The sequence below is a fragment of the Diadema antillarum genome, unplaced genomic scaffold, assembly GCF_040938485.1.
Source record: "Diadema antillarum isolate AM-2024a unplaced genomic scaffold, OU_Dant_1.0 seq00000651_RagTag, whole genome shotgun sequence".
Classification (NCBI taxonomy): Eukaryota; Metazoa; Echinodermata; class Echinoidea; order Diadematoida; family Diadematidae; genus Diadema; species Diadema antillarum.
In genome coordinates this window covers 983,769-1,000,702 of record NW_027271564.1, presented here as the reverse complement: position 1 = coordinate 1,000,702, position 16,934 = coordinate 983,769, and the positions used below count along the sequence as shown (strand labels likewise).

At 39.3% G+C, this 16,934-nt stretch overlaps 1 protein-coding gene across 1 annotated transcript; it reads right to left on the bottom strand.

Moving 5' to 3' along the window:
- Positions 1–3,519: 3,519 nt before the first annotated feature.
- LOC139736522 (uncharacterized) lies at positions 3,520–11,997 on the bottom strand. The gene is made up of 7 exons (XM_071647272.1): positions 11,924–11,997; positions 10,725–10,890; positions 9,263–9,431; positions 7,288–7,352; positions 6,245–6,320; positions 5,365–5,483; positions 3,520–3,645 (listed from the first exon to the last, which is right to left on the bottom strand). Exons 1-7 carry the CDS (start codon positions 11,995–11,997, stop codon positions 3,520–3,522), a joined length of 795 nt encoding a protein of 264 aa, XP_071503373.1.
- Between the last annotated feature and the right edge of the window lie 4,937 nt (positions 11,998–16,934).

The window sequence follows — 16,934 nt, the reverse complement described above, 5'->3', positions numbered from 1 at the left end:
TGAGGCTCAGCAAGCTGAACACTGACAAACCTATTGAAACATCCAGTGTAGTAGTCACGACACCGCCCTCTCACGACGACGAGCGACACAGTGCTTTCATCGGGAGGCATGGTACCATTAAAAAAAGGGTTAAATACATACTTGTGTTATTATGTTTCCTCATAATAAAGTTATAGTGGTTCACAGTAAACAAGCATGATTTTTAGTTAGCCTCTTAATTCTTATTTCCCCTTTAAATAATACTTTTCCCAGTAGGCATACAAATCTTTATCATCTTTCGCACAGTTGAATGTATGCTTATGATATAATTCCTGATTTATTCTGTTTTACGTTTTGTTGGAAAATAGAATGAAAATAAATGAATTGAGTTTACTTGAATGGAATTGAATTGAATAGAATAGAATTGAATTGATTCTTAGAAGAAATGAAACTAGAAATATCACTTAAGGTGATTAATACCCCCGCCCCGTGACGACAGTCTTACCCGAGGAATTATCTTTTCTTGATCTTCTGCCATTTAAATGCCGTTACCATGGCAACGCAGCTTCCGACACATCCGAAAATTATGTCTTGCACATCTTCCCACCAAGACTATTGTGTGTGCCACATATTTCATAAGCTTTTGTCAAAAACTGAGGAAGTAGTTCAATCCACAAGATCTTTCCTTGATCTTCCGCCATTAATATGCCGTTACCATGGCAACGCAGCTTTCGACACGTCCAAAAAATATGTCTTGCACATCTTCCCACCAAGACCAATGTGTGTGCCACATTTCATGAGCTTCAGTCGAATACAGAGGAAGTAGTTCAATCCGCAAGATCTTTCCTTGATCTTCTGCCATTAATATGCCGTTACCATGGCAACGTACTTTCGGGTACTGTCAAAAAATGCGTCTTGCACATCTACAACCAAAGGCACACATCTGTACCAAGTTTCATGGAAATTGGGCAAAAACTGAGGAAGTAGTTTGCAACACAAAATTTTCCATCATTTTGGCTCATAATATGTGAGCTGTTACCATGGCAACATACTTTTTGTCACTGTCAAGAAATGTGTCATGCTGACCTATATCCTAAGACAAACATTTAATATGAATTCCATGAGAATTGGAAGAACACTGATGAAGCAGTTTTGCCATGAAGCATTTTGCCCTATATTTTACCAATAACATGCCGTTACCATGGCAACGCACTTTTTGCCACTGCGGAAATATGTGTCTTGCACATTAACATATTCAGATGAACATCTGTACCTAATTTCATAAAAATTGATCAAAAACTGTGGGAGGAGTTTGCGACGCAAGATTTGTACCCATTTTTGCCCATAATATGCCGTTACCATGGCAACGTACTTTTGGGTACTGTCAAAAAATACGTCTTGCACATCTACAACCCAAGGCACACATCTGTGCCAAGTTTTATGGGAATCGGTTGAAAACTGAGGAAGTAGTTCGCGACGCAAGATTTGCAACGGACCGACCGCCCGACCGCCCGACCGACCGCCCGACCGCCCGACCGCCCGACCGCCCGACCGCCCGACCGCCCGACCGCCCGACCGCCCGACCGTCCGCTGATTCCTATATACCCCCTTCAAACTTCGTTTGGCGGGGGTATAAAAATAAAAACCAGCCACTTCGGTAGCGAGGACACGTCCGTGTTTGTCAATTTCCCAATCTCGAGAAACGGTGTTTTTTTTTTTCTTTCTCAATATTTTTATTTGGATTAGGTTGCATTAAAAGGAGCATTGTATCTCCCCCTCTCTCTCTCTCTTTCGCCTTTTCTCTCTTGAAATCTAACTGTTTGTCAAATTGCCTATCAAAAGTGTAGGAACTTTAGCGAAAACTATCATTCTCCTTTTGTCTGGTATTCTGTGATCAGGTGCTGCACATTAAAGTCGTTTTCATAATATCAAATGTATGCTTGCAAATAAAACTGGATGAGTGATTACATTTATAAAGATAGATGAATGGATGGTATAGACGTAAATGTTTAACCACTGACGACAGGATGTACCGAGTAATCATGACCACACAGTAGGCATATCTGGTATGCTGACAGCAGTTAACATCTAATATTCTCATTTTTGAGAGCTTGGCATTTTGTATTTGGGAATTTTGGTCTTCTTTTGATCTTCTTTGGTCTTTCCAATATGGACGTATTTGCGTCCATCATTCATAGAGGGATAAGCTTTTTGCTTTCTAAAACTTGATAATGCATTTTTACATTTGGAATTAAGGTTTATGATTTCAATAATTGCATCGCTATGATTTCAATACACCTCTGCCCAGTTCGTCCATTTTTTGGTTGTTGTTGTTGTTGTTGTAAGACATCTAAAATAGGTTTAATTTGACCAGTCAGATGAATTCAATTTGCCTCATAGCACTTATTCTTGACAAAACTGCAGAATGACTCATTTTCGTGTGTATTTCTGTGTTTCTTCATTTCAATACATCACAAATCAAATCTTATATACGCTCCTAGTTCTACTTCAATGAACAACACACACAAACACACACACACACACACACACACACACACACACACACACACACACACAGGACACAATTACAGTTACAGTGGACTCCCGTTATAACGAAGTCCGCCGCACTCGGGATCAGCAATTTTCTTTCGTTATATCGAAATTTCGTTACAACCGAACTAATAAAAGAAAACAAAGAGCGGAAAATGTGGAGGTCTGAATTTTTACTTCGTTGTAACCGAAATTTCATTATAAGCGTGTTCGTTATGACGGGAGTGCGCTGTACTCCTTAAGCTCAAAAGGATCAAATAATGTCAAAAACATTTCCATATATCTTAGCAGATCAAAAAAAAATTGCTGTGAGATAAATTGCAATATTATTTATTGAAATATTATTTATTGAAAACATCTACGCTTCTGAATCGCTGTAACCCCACTTTCTTACTGCGACTGCAATTTTCGTGGCTTGTTTATAGACACCCCAACTTGAATGACTTCCACGTCAAGGATCTGCCTATTTTTACTGTAATTGAAACTGAAATTTGTTCTGCTTTCAATTTCTCAATCGCAGCCAGAAAGCCTGAGATGTAAATACTGGACAATATTTCAATGTACTACCGTATAGTGAGTTATTCCTCTCTGTCTTAAATTAACAGTCGCATCTAGCTCGCCCAATATTTACAGTGTTCTAGTTCTGTGATTTAACTTGTTTTCTAATTTATTGATGCCGTTTTCCACAGAAGTTCCATGACTCGTGAGGCACGTTGGTTTGTGAGGTGAAGACACAACCAGGTACAATCGGAGTCAAAGCAAAAAAATGACGCACTGTTCCCGTCCTTTGAAATAAGATAGGGAACTACAGCACGCTGTATCAGTCTCAAAACTGTTCATGTTTGACTGCTCACATATTGCACATCGAAATGAATTTAAATCAACTGGCTGTCAAGTGATTCGAAGATATTATCACCGCGTGCTCCAGTTTAAAGAGGATGCGTGTAAAAGTTGAGTTGCCATGGTATAGCGTCTTTTTCAGCCACGATTCTAAAACTGCTTCATGTAGCCGGGTATGCAGAGAATGCCGCCGGGAACGGCCGGCCGCCAGGGCCGCTTGCGCCCCGTGATTGTGCGGTTGTAATCCGGAGGTGCCCCGCCGTCAAAGGTGGATACCTGCAAGAAATTGTTGTAAAAAGTGACAGTGCTATGAAATATATTGAATGGTAGGTGATGTCCTGATTCGTAGTGCAAACAGGGGAGGGGGGGGGGGGAGCTCGGAGCTGTACCCCTGGCAGACCACTCCTTTACTGTGTAAACCTGAAACCTACAATTGACATGAAGGATGTTCTCAAAAAGAATAATCCTTCCTAAATCTCACAACGGAGAGTTATCCAGATCATCACAATTATTTAAGGAGTTATTCCATTACGTACATTTATCATGCCACGTTCAAAATCTTGGGAAATACTTCTTTTGATATTAGAGCTCACGGTCGCTCAGAAATTAACTTTCATTGCCATGATTATTACAAGAACCTAGTACTTAGTAACTTGGATAAGACGGAAGACTTCCCAAGATATTGGAGATCTTCATTATCTACGTTCTGATTATAGTAGTGATAATATTCCTGTTTATGTTACACCATGAATCTACAGGCGACTCCCCTTAAAACGAAGTCCAAAAAGAGTTGGAAGAGTGGATGCAGAAATGGATTCAAGTTTACCGTGTATAATATTTCGCTATGTCTGTAATGGAGGCTCCTTGAAAGCTACAATATTTTGTCTTCTTTCTGTATACCGAAATGTCGTTAGCCGAACAGTAATGTAAATCAAGATAAATAGATCCTAATTGCGGATATAAATTCTAACTCCATTGTAGCATGAATTTGAATATATACGTTTTCGTTATGATTGGAGTGCAGTGTTTTATAGTAAATTAAATTCTTCGTTCCTTGACCAAAATGTTGACAAAAATTATGTTTCTCATAATGGGTCTTACATGTCATTTAAATGATATTCATGTAATGTATTCTACAATTTGTTGAAAGCAAATAAACATACAAATACCCTGGTATGGTTGATAAATGAATGAATTGCCTGACTGATTTAAGCAGAACGTATTCAAAGTTAACACAAAGTATTGCACAATGCGGTTTGGGTACCGCTTTCATCGATGGTAATTAATCTTGTAACGCGGGGGGTAAGTATGCCTAACAGATGATAACTTTTGCCCTGACGTAGCAACGCACCTAGCTCATTGCCTAACCCGTTGGAAGTGCTCTCTTTTTATTCTTTTTTTTAAGTCCCCCCCCCCCCCCCCCCCCCCCACCATAGTTACGGCCTCTATAGGGCACACACCCATAAATATTTCCCCATAGAGATGTGTGTTAAAAATCAAATTTCAAAAAATTCTGTAAAATAGTTGGGATAAATGATGTGTTTCAGCTTCACTAACCTGGATAAGTGAGATATACCCTTTCATCCATCAAATTTTCAGGGTGGATTCTTCAGTCCAAATTCTGCCCAGGGGTCCGCAAAGCCAGACTACGAGTTCTTGTCACTCAAAAAATCACCCATTTTCCGTACACGTACCCAATGAAATATAGTCCCCTCAAATTCCACCAGAAAAGCTTTCATCTTCCAACCAAAATGCAATTTGTAGAGGAATTCATACTCAATATCTACAGCTATTCAGTTTTTTTGCCAAACTACATCATTGATTTTTGATTAATTTTTTTCTTCATTTATTTTGGTATCTTTGGTACGAATTTGTGAAGGGGTCTGGGACATTCCACTGTATTTACGGGTGTGAGCCCTATAAGTTACAGTGCTATGAACACCGATGAAAATGGATTCATCGATACAACACTTAGCTACCGAGTGTGGTACGGACCTGCAGTGTCGTAGAGGGCGCGCTTGCAACAAGCCGTCGTGACGTCTTCCTCGGTGGTCGTGGTTTCCCAATCGGGGTCTTATCCGGCAACGGATGCTTCAGTATCCCGATACTCTCGTCTGGAAGGATTAAGATGTGATTGATGTTAGTGATGGTTAGGGTTAGGATGATGATGATGATGATGATGATGATGATGATGATGATGATAACACTTGTAATGAACACTGCGCTGTGATTGTGACGATGATGTTGGTGATGGAAACCGTGATGATTTAGGTGAATGTGAATTTGACAATGATCATGGTGATTAAATGTGGTGAACCTGTCACTGGAGAGCTGACATTGATAATATCACCTTGGTGATGAAAATGATGATGATGGTGATGTTGATGATGATGATGACGATGAAAGTGGTGACTTCCTTGAAGTCAATTTCATTGTGATCGCAAATTAATCCAATACAAAGGGTGTCTTTGACATGTTTGAAACATCATATTGCTCTTGCATTACATTATTTATGTATCTCCAAGAAATTGACATAGTGAAAGAAGCAAAACAACGACAACTAGAAATGAATTCCCATGAATATATCTATCATTTTACAGCTTTCCATGTACCACTACATAGATGACAATTCGAAATGGGATTATATACCAACATTGATAGAATTTTACATGGTCAAACGTTATTGAAAAGGGAAATCGTTATTTTTTATATAGTCTTATTGTATTGTTACAGATAGATGGATAAATCCTTCATATTTCTCGGTTTTTTTTTAATTCAAGGAAATATTCATAATGGTAATGTTGACATTCTACGAGGGTTTACTCCGCTTGTGTAGTGGTTAACCTTATCGTAGAATACTGTGTCTGATACGCACCCAGAACTTTCGGAGTGATTCTTCGTTTTCTCGGTACGTACTGGAACGGACTCGACGTTGTCATTAGAGTTGTATGCTGATAGGAGAAAAAAAACACACACACAAAATAAAGTAAAGTCAAACCTGTGTTAGCGACTACCTGTCTATAGCGACTACCCGCCATATGCAACCACTCAAAACGATTCCCTTCGAGAGAAAGCATGTTAAAGAACTTGTCTATAGCGGAAACCTGTCTACAATGGTCTATAACGACTACTTTTGTCTCCATTGGGTGGCCGCTATAAACAAGTTTGACTGTTACAAGAGCATTTCTTCTTCTTTTAAAATAATGCCTACATGAGTGTCAAAGTCCATTTCCCCACCAAATTTGACTGATGTGTACAGAAGAGAAAAGAAAGAAGATAATGGAAAATGTTTCAAGGGTTTTTTATCGCAAAAAAAAAAGCTAATTCCATTTTAGCTAAGTTGAGATATCTGCGATCAAACATTGCTAACCACCATCAACAAAAAAAAAAAAAAAAAACCCGGAGAAAGATAATACAAAAATAGGCAATATTCTTCATCACAACTTCGTGCATGCTCGTTGTTATTTTACAAGTATCAGATATTTTGTATGTGAGCTTACAGATATACACATTAAAGTGTGCGAGAGTTATATGATATTGTCTAAGGATGTATACATATCTGCATATCGAGCAAGATGCAAACGCATTATACACCTACAGATCAAATACGCAGATCCTGCATAATATTCCACATTAACCACACAATAGACTGACGTGAATGAGAATTTCTAGAGGCCCACGAGCCTGCGTCAGCACATTGTGTAAGTTGATTAATCAGGCTCCTTCCAAACAATACGGAGTTTGAATATCAACAGTGTGGAGAACGGCTTAAAAGAATCCGTATTCTTGCTCTTAACTTTTCAGTAGGGGTGCATGTGTGTATTTACGTTTGTTGGATTTCTTGATTATTGGGCGGGATTTCGTTTGTCAGTTCGTATGTTTTACGTCAGGTTTCATACAATGGTTGTTTGTTTTTACCTTAGCACAAGCAGGTAGCAGACGCTCCTCCTCCTTCGCCTTGTCCAGTGCATTCGGTGTGGGTACTGGTGGAAAGAAAGCAGGATGGCGGAGCGATGGAAGAATACATGTAGTTCAATTCAATTCAATTCGTTTATTCATCTCATTTTCTGATATGAATTTTACAATACGGAAAAAAAAGATAATCTATCATTTACATATATCTGTGACAATAAAAAAAGAGAACACTTGAATAACGCCAAAAAGGACTTTCACAAAGTTCACAAAGTCTAAATTCAAAACTCACATGCAAATTTAAGCCTTCTTTTCACTTTTTTTTCAACAGAATGTACAAAGAAATGTGAAAAATCTGGCATGCCTGTCATTGAGAATATTCATAGCAAGCCAGGGATAACAACATGTTCATGTCTATATGATCAGTACACACACACACACACACACAAAGAGAGACATACAATCGTATTAATACACTCTCCGAAAAAAAAAAAAAGTGGTGGTATCCACTCAAAAGACTATACCTGTATTATGTGGGTACCTATGAGGGAAGGGGGAAAGTTTTCTTTCACAAACTTTCACAAAGTTTGAAAACAATATGATCAATGAGGTAATCTTTGCTTGCGCAATGTTATCAACACTCCATTAATTTTGCATAATACTTTAGAAGATTGTCTCTTTTTATTTGGTTTTATATATGCGTGTTCTTTCCCTCTATATGGAAAGCAAAACAATATCATGCTGGTCCAGGACAGGGATGTTACTATTATGTTGTTAAAGGGGATGGCTAGTAACTGGTCAGTGGGAATCAGTGGGAATGCCGGGGGATGATTGCTCCAATCCTTGTGGGATTCATTTAAGAGTACATTATATATCTATTGTTGTGTGAAAATTATTTGCTTGAGAATGGTCTCATATTCAAGTAATGTGCAGTTTAATGATTCCAGGTTAGCATGCCTGTACAGGTTTTCATCAGTTTTCTCCTTTTTATAGATATTTGTATGATCGCAACTGCAAACCTGTTGGCCTATTTAAGCAAACATCTAAGAAAAGTAGATGCAGTGGATAACAGATTCGAATTCCATTGGTTCTTTCTAAATCCCTCGGATTGAAAGTCAATCTAATAGATTGTAGTCAGGGACCAATCAAAAATTGCATTGAAAGTTTCAATCGAATAAGACTGGTATAAATTCTGGCTCTACTATACTGAAAACTTCAATCCAACGTTTGGATTGGTCCCTGACTCAATCTAAGGGATTTAAAGTATTCCATTCAAGTGTTTGTCAAACTTTAATTCTAGTAGTTGCGAACTGACAAAAATAAAGTAACACGTTTTGTCCGGAGGTAGGAATTTTTCTAATTTGTCTCCCTTTACAAAATAAATTTGTTAAAATCGGGGCAACTGATGATCTGTAAATTTCACAAATTTAATTTGCAAAGGGAGAGGGAGACACATTAACAAAAAGAAAATAACACCTGACCTTTCAACCCACTGAATGATACCTTTCTTTCATTAAAAAATGCCTGTTTCATTTGTGATATGTTTAATAAAGGAATCTCTAAATGAACTTATTATCTGAGATAAGATTTTGAATTGAATCATTCTTTTCATCCTCTTTCTATCATTTTTCTGTGTTAAAGCGATTTCCACATACTTTGTATAATATCATTTCATTTATTGCATTTCCAACAAAATGCTATAAGAAATGAATTGTTCAGTACACAAATTGTCAAAATTACTCAAAAGGGCCACCGTACAGTAATCAGGAAAAAAACTGTGAAGAAACAATGTTGTTACTTTTATGACAAATACGGAATTAAAGATACATATGTATTAGAAATGGATGGGACTGCTAAACCAATATCCTCATTTACTGGTACTCTCATTGAATGCTCTTTTTCTTTTATGGTCATACTCAGGAAGGGGGGGGGGGTAGGGTGTATTTAGATTTTTCTTCAGTAATGTGAAGCATACTCTTACCTATTCCAGACGCGGCCAGGCTCTTGTTCTTGTTGCAGCCGAAGCGAGTGGCGCGCCCCGGTGTGGCCGGCGGTAGCTTGAACTGTGACTTCATGAGGGACTGCATGATGTGGGTGCTGGAACTCGAAGGATCCCCGTGTGTGATGATTGTCTTCACAGTACAGACGGGCTGGAATCACGGCAAAAACAGCAGGACAAGAAGCAATGAATATAATATAGAAAAAAGGGATTATGCAGTGCGAGATCTATATGAGATACAGCTGGTAATAACAGACCATGTATAGTAGTAGTAGTAGTAGTAGTAGTAGTAGTATAGTAGTAGTAGTAGTAGTAGTAGTAGTAGTAAGTAGTAGTAGTAGTAATAGTACTACTAGTAGTAGTAGTAGTAGTAGTAGTAGTAGCAGTAGTAGTGTAGTAGTGTTTAGCACTAGTATAGTAATAGTAGTTAAGTAGTAACAGTAGTGAATTATAAGTTGTAGTAGTAGTTGTGCAGTAGTAGTAGTAGTCATGGTAGTATAATAGTAGTAGTAATTGTAAATGTGTTGTTGTATGACAGTAATAAGTATCAACTAGGAGTATATGGTAGCAGTATATAGTGTATAGTAGTAAATGTAGTAGTAGTTGTTGTTGTTGTTGTTGTAGTAGAAGTAGAATAAGTATTTGGATGAGGGGTATAGGATTAGTAACAACGGCAATAGCAATGGCAATATAAGTTAGAGAAGTATAGTCGTAAGAGGGGAAAAAACATAAAAACAGAAAAAGGGCACCAGAATAAACCAAACACACACCATGTTTGAGTACCAACAGTCTTAATGCAAAAACGGACTAAAACCTATCTTGAAGACAAGTACACTGCAAAAAGTCCGGTGTAAAAATATGAAATACCGAGCTGGTGTTAAATTTCCGGTGCTCATTCATGGTGTAAGATTAACACCTCCGGGTGTCATTTCAAAATTAAAGATTGTTTTTTGAATAGTTTCTCAGTTACTGCACTTCTTGTTAATTTTGAACTTCAACAAAACGATAAAGAACTTTCCGATAAAGTAACACCAGTTGGCGTGGTCCCCTATTGAAGCTGAACGGGTGTTATACCATTGAAATTAACACCACCAACATCAAATCAACACCATGCGGTGTCATTATTGAATCAACTCTTGCACAGTGCCAAAAATATCACCAGCCACAGTGTCAAATCAACACCACGAAGTGCCAGGCGAACACTTTTTAACACCGTCAAAATACATTTCAACACCTGTAGGTGTGGTCCTCTATTGAAGTTTGATCGGTGTTAGATTTAACACTCATGGTGTTAAATCTAACACCGATGTTTTTACAGTGTAAGTTCATCAATCTGAGAAAATTTTAAGAAGATAGTAAAATTAACATACATGTACTTAACTCCTTGGTGCAATGTACATGATATTGCCTATTAAATAATTATTCTCTCGTGATATTGCCCTACCTCGTTGGTGAGCCTGCGTAGATGGGCAACATGCTTGGGATGTGGCTTGTTCTTTCGATGACTCGAGGTAGGCCGTTTCTGCCTTAGGATGATGGCCTTCGGTGTGTAATCTATCTGGTAGTTGGTTAGCTCAGGAATCCATCCGGACGCCACATCACCAATGACACTACATCGTGAATGCCAATATAGAATCATATTTTAAGATAATTTCATTTATTGTGCTATAATTTATCCGGGGCCACCTTCCCAACTGCGATCTGCTTATGACGATGGTCCCTTGCATTTCCAATTTCATATGATATTGTACATACACATTCAATTCAACATGTTCAATACGAACGGTTCCTTATCGTACAATTTTATTTCAATTTGATATTGTTGTACATAATTTTCACTATTCGTTTTTATTACACAATCGTACCTAAAAATCGTTCGCAAAATTCATTTGATTAATGATACATCGTCAAATTTTGTTATACATTATAATGAAAACGGAAAGCAGAAATAAACTGAACTGAACTGTAGTCATAGAAAAAAAGATAAAACGAAGCGAATATACATCCTCTATACGGTTACTTTCACTTCATTTCATTTCATTTTATTTCGGGTTTTATTTTTTGTTTCCGACAAAAACGTATTTTCATTGCATTAAGTCATTTGAATAATCAAGACTCAAGACCTACACAACAATGACATCAAGGATAATACGGTAAACTGAAATACGATCCATGTTTTACTTTCATGACAAATACTTGATCAAAACTGTTGGAAACGGAGGGGAATTCTAAAAACTGTGAAACTGTGAAAACCTTCTTACGGCCTATTTGGTCTGAAGCATAGGGATAGTAATAGAGACCTCCATCATAATGAAGAGGTTTATCGCAAAATAGTCTCAGCGCCATCTTAAAACATTTCGAAGTAAGTCCATCATCAGATTTAACGTTTCCAGTAATACCTCACGTGTAACATAACTTTATTTTTATATCATTTAATATTGGTATAATGCATGTCTTTGAATTCAAAACCAATTTATATACGACACATCCGTAATATTCTATGACTTGATATGTTTTAAAAGTATCCTTATAACTTTCAAAACAGACCAGCTAAAAAACTACAACTAATTCTAGTTATACATAGGTAGCTTGCTCGGCTTTCAAGCTGATATGATTTTGATAGTGTTAACCATAATTACTTACCGCCCACGGGTGTTGATAAAACTCGAGGTCGGAGAATTCGTTGAATCTGGAAGTGATATTCCAGCGCTTGCCATTATTCTTTATTTCTTTATCACTCTCCCAAGTCTAACTTATTTCCCCTTATATTTTTGAACGTCATTTGCGGATCCGCCTTCCGGAGTGTCTAATCTGTCATGATTTTTTTAAGTAATGGCACCTGTCCATTCTGTACGGAGAGAACTGGTTGCCATGGCATACCATTATACGCGCCCTGTGCACAACAGGGTATGCGCAGCGCGTGTCATTGTACTGTTCACGGTTATGACGCAGTTGATGCGTCATAAGCAACTGCGCGCTTGCGTCACAATAGAGTGCTTGCTAGATTTCGAATCTCAAAGGGGTATGATCTCGTGACATTCGACACATTTCAAATCGACCACTAGGCAATATTGCAAATACTAAAGTACGATATTTCATAATCCAGATAATGAGAGGTTCAAATACAGCTAACAACTGGTGGGACAGTCGATAGTGAAAGCTGACCATAATGGCAAAAGAAAAAAAATGGGTGATTAGTTAAAAACAAAATTTCCCTGAAGCCGTGAAATAAGAATAACAGACTCTAAAACAAATAAATTATATCCTTATTCATCTTTACACTTTCTTGCAAAACCAATTTGCTTTTTATAGGCCTTGAGGTATACGTATTGTTACGGTCAAGTTCACACAAATGAATGCAAGGCGGTCTCAGTGAATTGAAATGAACAAATCTTCCGGATCTTTATTCGGAATTTACTTAACAATCAGTTTCCAACCGGAATAATGACAATTGTTCAAAACATTATAGCGAAATTAACCATAACAATTGAATGTTAGATCGGATCGTTTCAACAAAAGATAACTTGATTAACTTTAAGTTAATCAAAGACAAATTATGTGATACCTGGCCAGGGTTTTACCCTAACAGAACCAACGTCGGGGCCCAACTCATCTGCGACGTGACGGGGAGGCGACGCCAGACGCTATCATATCACGTGGAGAACGCGTCGTTGTCGATACACGGGGACGTCGTCGAATCGGCAGGCGACGCTATCTCACTCAGGTCAGCTTGCAGCTCCGCGACTACGCCGGGCAGAAGGGCGTTGGCCGCCAGGTGCGCGTTGCCACTCACACAGTCTCGACGCCCTGGATCGACCTCGGCGTGGCTCCCACTAGTCGCCGTGTAGCAATCACAGGAATCACAGGTGGGCGTTGGCTCCAGACCGCCTGGTGGTTCGCCTGGCCAAGTCAACGAAAACTTATCGACGCCGTCGTTGTCGAAGGAAAACGGGCAAGAAGCAGGTTGACTTCTCCTGGATTACCCTGCTGTTTAGTACTTTAACTCAGTCTGCAGAACACTTAGCTTAGGGAAAGCAATTTCTCCCAAGACCGTGGACGGGACGTTGAGAAAGTTATAACGGTCCTCTCTAACCGGAGTCTGATTGTCGACTGACGCGACCAATGCATTTTTAACATGAGCATTATTACATACATGGAAAATTCCGTCAGGCACGCCCAGCTTAATAATTCATAACATTAAACTCAACCTGGGCGAAGTGTGTAAGGCTGCGGTTCGAAACGAATGACTCAAAAGGAGATTACGTAATCGGTGGTGTTTACAAACATTCGCGATCGTGCACGTGTAATCGCATACACATGATCATAAAACATGAAGACCACATTGTTAAGTGATTACATGGGCAAATTCGTAACACCCCCACCCCTAAGAGAGAAAATATCGCTCTGAAGTAATATTTTCGTTGCTATGAAACAATATTTTCGTTATATCAAAACACGTTACAAATTTCAACTTCATCATCCTGCATAATTTGTAACAAATAACAAACATCGGCTATTTCTGAACTTCCTAGGGTATCCACTCACTATATAAGGCAACTACTCACAGAATGGCTCAAATGCACACAAAATACACGTTATTTAACCAGTCCGGATTATAATAACTCGGAAACATTATCATATACGTTTTACAACATTATTTCTTCACTTTGCAATAAATTTGACATTCTGTCTGTGTTGTGACAGACCTGCATAACAAATCCTCTATTATGTTTGCACATAATGTTTCCATACAAATACCGGTAACAGTTTGTGGAGTAACTACTGGAAACGTTTCCTGGTTAAAGAAAACACCCTAATATTTCATTAGCCAAATCATGTCTCCCTAGCAAAATACTTTTGTTGGTATCATGTCCTTCCACCAAAAAACAAAACAAAACATTTGAGCATCGTTTCTCCATTCTTTGAAATTCATTTCAATCCTTCCAGTTTGGAATGCAACTCAACCTAATATTTCTCATAATTTCAATTATCTCTTCTTCTTTTTTTTTCACTCACAAAAGGGAAATGGCGGGAAAGAAACTAACCGTGTGTCTAAAACTTAAGACGTTTACACAAAAAATTAATATTCCCTTTCTAACTTTTGCTTTAACGAAAAACTACACTCCTGCGTGAGTTTTCCTAATGCCAACGTGACCTCCTATGGGAATTTCCTGAGCAACTCTCAGTATCTCCCTACGATAGTTCACTGGCAACACTATTCGCTATACCACTGGCGAGCTTACACTAGCCGGTGTATCAGGGGGGCCGCCCCTTCCTCATCAACACACCGGATCTCCTGTGGAAGCACTCCGGCATACTAGCAGCTTCAATCTCGGAAACAACAGTAAGAAGCAAACGTTCGAGTGTTGGATCTTTTGGCTGCGCTGCAATCAGGGAAGAACGACAAAACTTGTCATAATCAGACTGAGCGGAAACATCATCGAAGTTAGCAGAAAACGTTCCTGCCAACCGAACAGAGTCATCTACAGACCCAAAATCATCTGCCTCGTCTTGCTTCGCTTGACCTGACTGTGACCTTGTCGCCACACAAACAGGAAATACATCCGGGAATTCATCAAGCAACTTTTCAGTTTCATGTTCAACTACCGGATCACTTGACACAATTGGTGAGACTGAGACCTTTCTCCCAGCCAAATCATCCCCCATCAACAAATCAACCCCATCCATGGGCAAACCGGGAACCACACCAACCATAACAACTCCAGTGACTAAGTCACTCTTCAAGTGTATCCTATACAAAGGTACAGAAACGTAGGTTCCAGCAATACCCTGTATCAGTGCACTAGCACAAGATGAACCATCAGCAGGCTATTATTCACGTCACCTACAAGGAGAGACTGTGCTGCTCCAGTGTCCCGCAGGATTCTCACCGACTGCACTGAACCGTCATCAGACTGCCAAGAAACCATACCCTTTGACAAGAAGCCATGGTAACACTCAGACATGTTATCTACACTTCCAGGGTTAATATTTCTATACACTATTTCAAGACGGTCATGCACAAAAATAGCAGCACAAGTTCTTTTTCCTAAAACTGCAAGTACGGGTTTGGCACCCTGCTTTTTACTATCCCGTTGTACTTGTAGCTTCCAACATTGAGTCTTAACATGTCCCTTCTTGGAACAATAGTGACATGCCACCTCTTTCAATTCAGCCTTTCTCAACTGTTTAATCTTTGGCAGAAAAACATCCCCATCCAAAAAATCCTGCACTGAAAATTCCCCAGATATGGCACAGTATACACAATACTTAACACATCAATAAAAACTTGACTGCAAACTTTGCAACAGTAGAACAACAGGAGCACAAAAACAAGCTTATTTAGACCTAATTTGAACAATGTAATATACTGTATAAGGCTTGCGAAATTCGGCTCCCGGACAAGCCCCCACTTTGTTACGGTCAAGTTCACACAAATGAATGCAAGGCGGTCTCAGTGAATTGAAATGAACAAATCTTCCGGATCTTTATTAGGAATTTACTTAACAATCAGTTTCCAACCGGAATAATGACAATTGTTCAAAACATTATAGCGAAATTAACCATAACAATTGAATGTTAGATCGGATCGTTTCAACAAAAGATAACTTGATTAACTTTAAGTTAATCAAAGACAAATTATGTGATACCTGGCCAGGGTTTTACCCTAACAGAACCAACGTCGGGGCCCAACTCATCTGCGACGTGACGGGGAGGCGACGCCAGACGCTATCATATCACGTGGAGAACGCGTCGTTGTCGATACACGGGGACGTCGTCGAATCGGCAGGCGACGCTATCTCACTCAGGTCAGCTTGCAGCTCCGCGACTACGCCGGGCAGAAGGGCGTTGGCCGCCAGGTGCGCGTTGCCACTCACACAGTCTCGACGCCCTGGATCGACCTCGGCGTGGCTCCCACTAGTCGCCGTGTAGCAATCACAGGAATCACAGGTGGGCGTTGGCTCCAGACCGCCTGGTGGTTCGCCTGGCCAAGTCAACGAAAACTTATCGACGCCGTCGTTGTCGAAGGAAAACGGGCAAGAAGCAGGTTGACTTCTCCTGGATTACCCTGCTGTTTAGTACTTTAACTCAGTCTGCAGAACACTTAGCTTAGGGAAAGCAATTTCTCCCAAGACCGTGGACGGGACGTTGAGAAAGTTATAACGGTCCTCTCTAACCGGAGTCTGATTGTCGACTGACGCGACCAATGCATTTTTAACATGAGCATTATTACATACATGGAAAATTCCGTCAGGCACGCCCAGCTTAATAATTCATAACATTAAACTCAACCTGGGCGAAGTGTGTAAGGCTGCGGTTCGAAACGAATGACTCAAAAGGAGATTACGTAATCGGTGGTGTTTACAAACATTCGCGATCGTGCACGTGTAATCGCATACACATGATCATAAAACATGAAGACCACATTGTTAAGTGATTACATGGGCAAATTCGTAACAGTATATATATATGTGTGTGTGTGTGTGTGTGTGTGTATAAGCAATATCTGTATATGTATACAAGTCTGTGTGTGTGTGTGTGTGTGTGTGTGTGTACGTTTTGTGTTCGTGTGTCTACTAAGTATCCTGTTTCACATGAAGATTTTCTTGTTTTTATACAGGGCCTACTCGAGTATTTGGCATAGAAGTCTGAA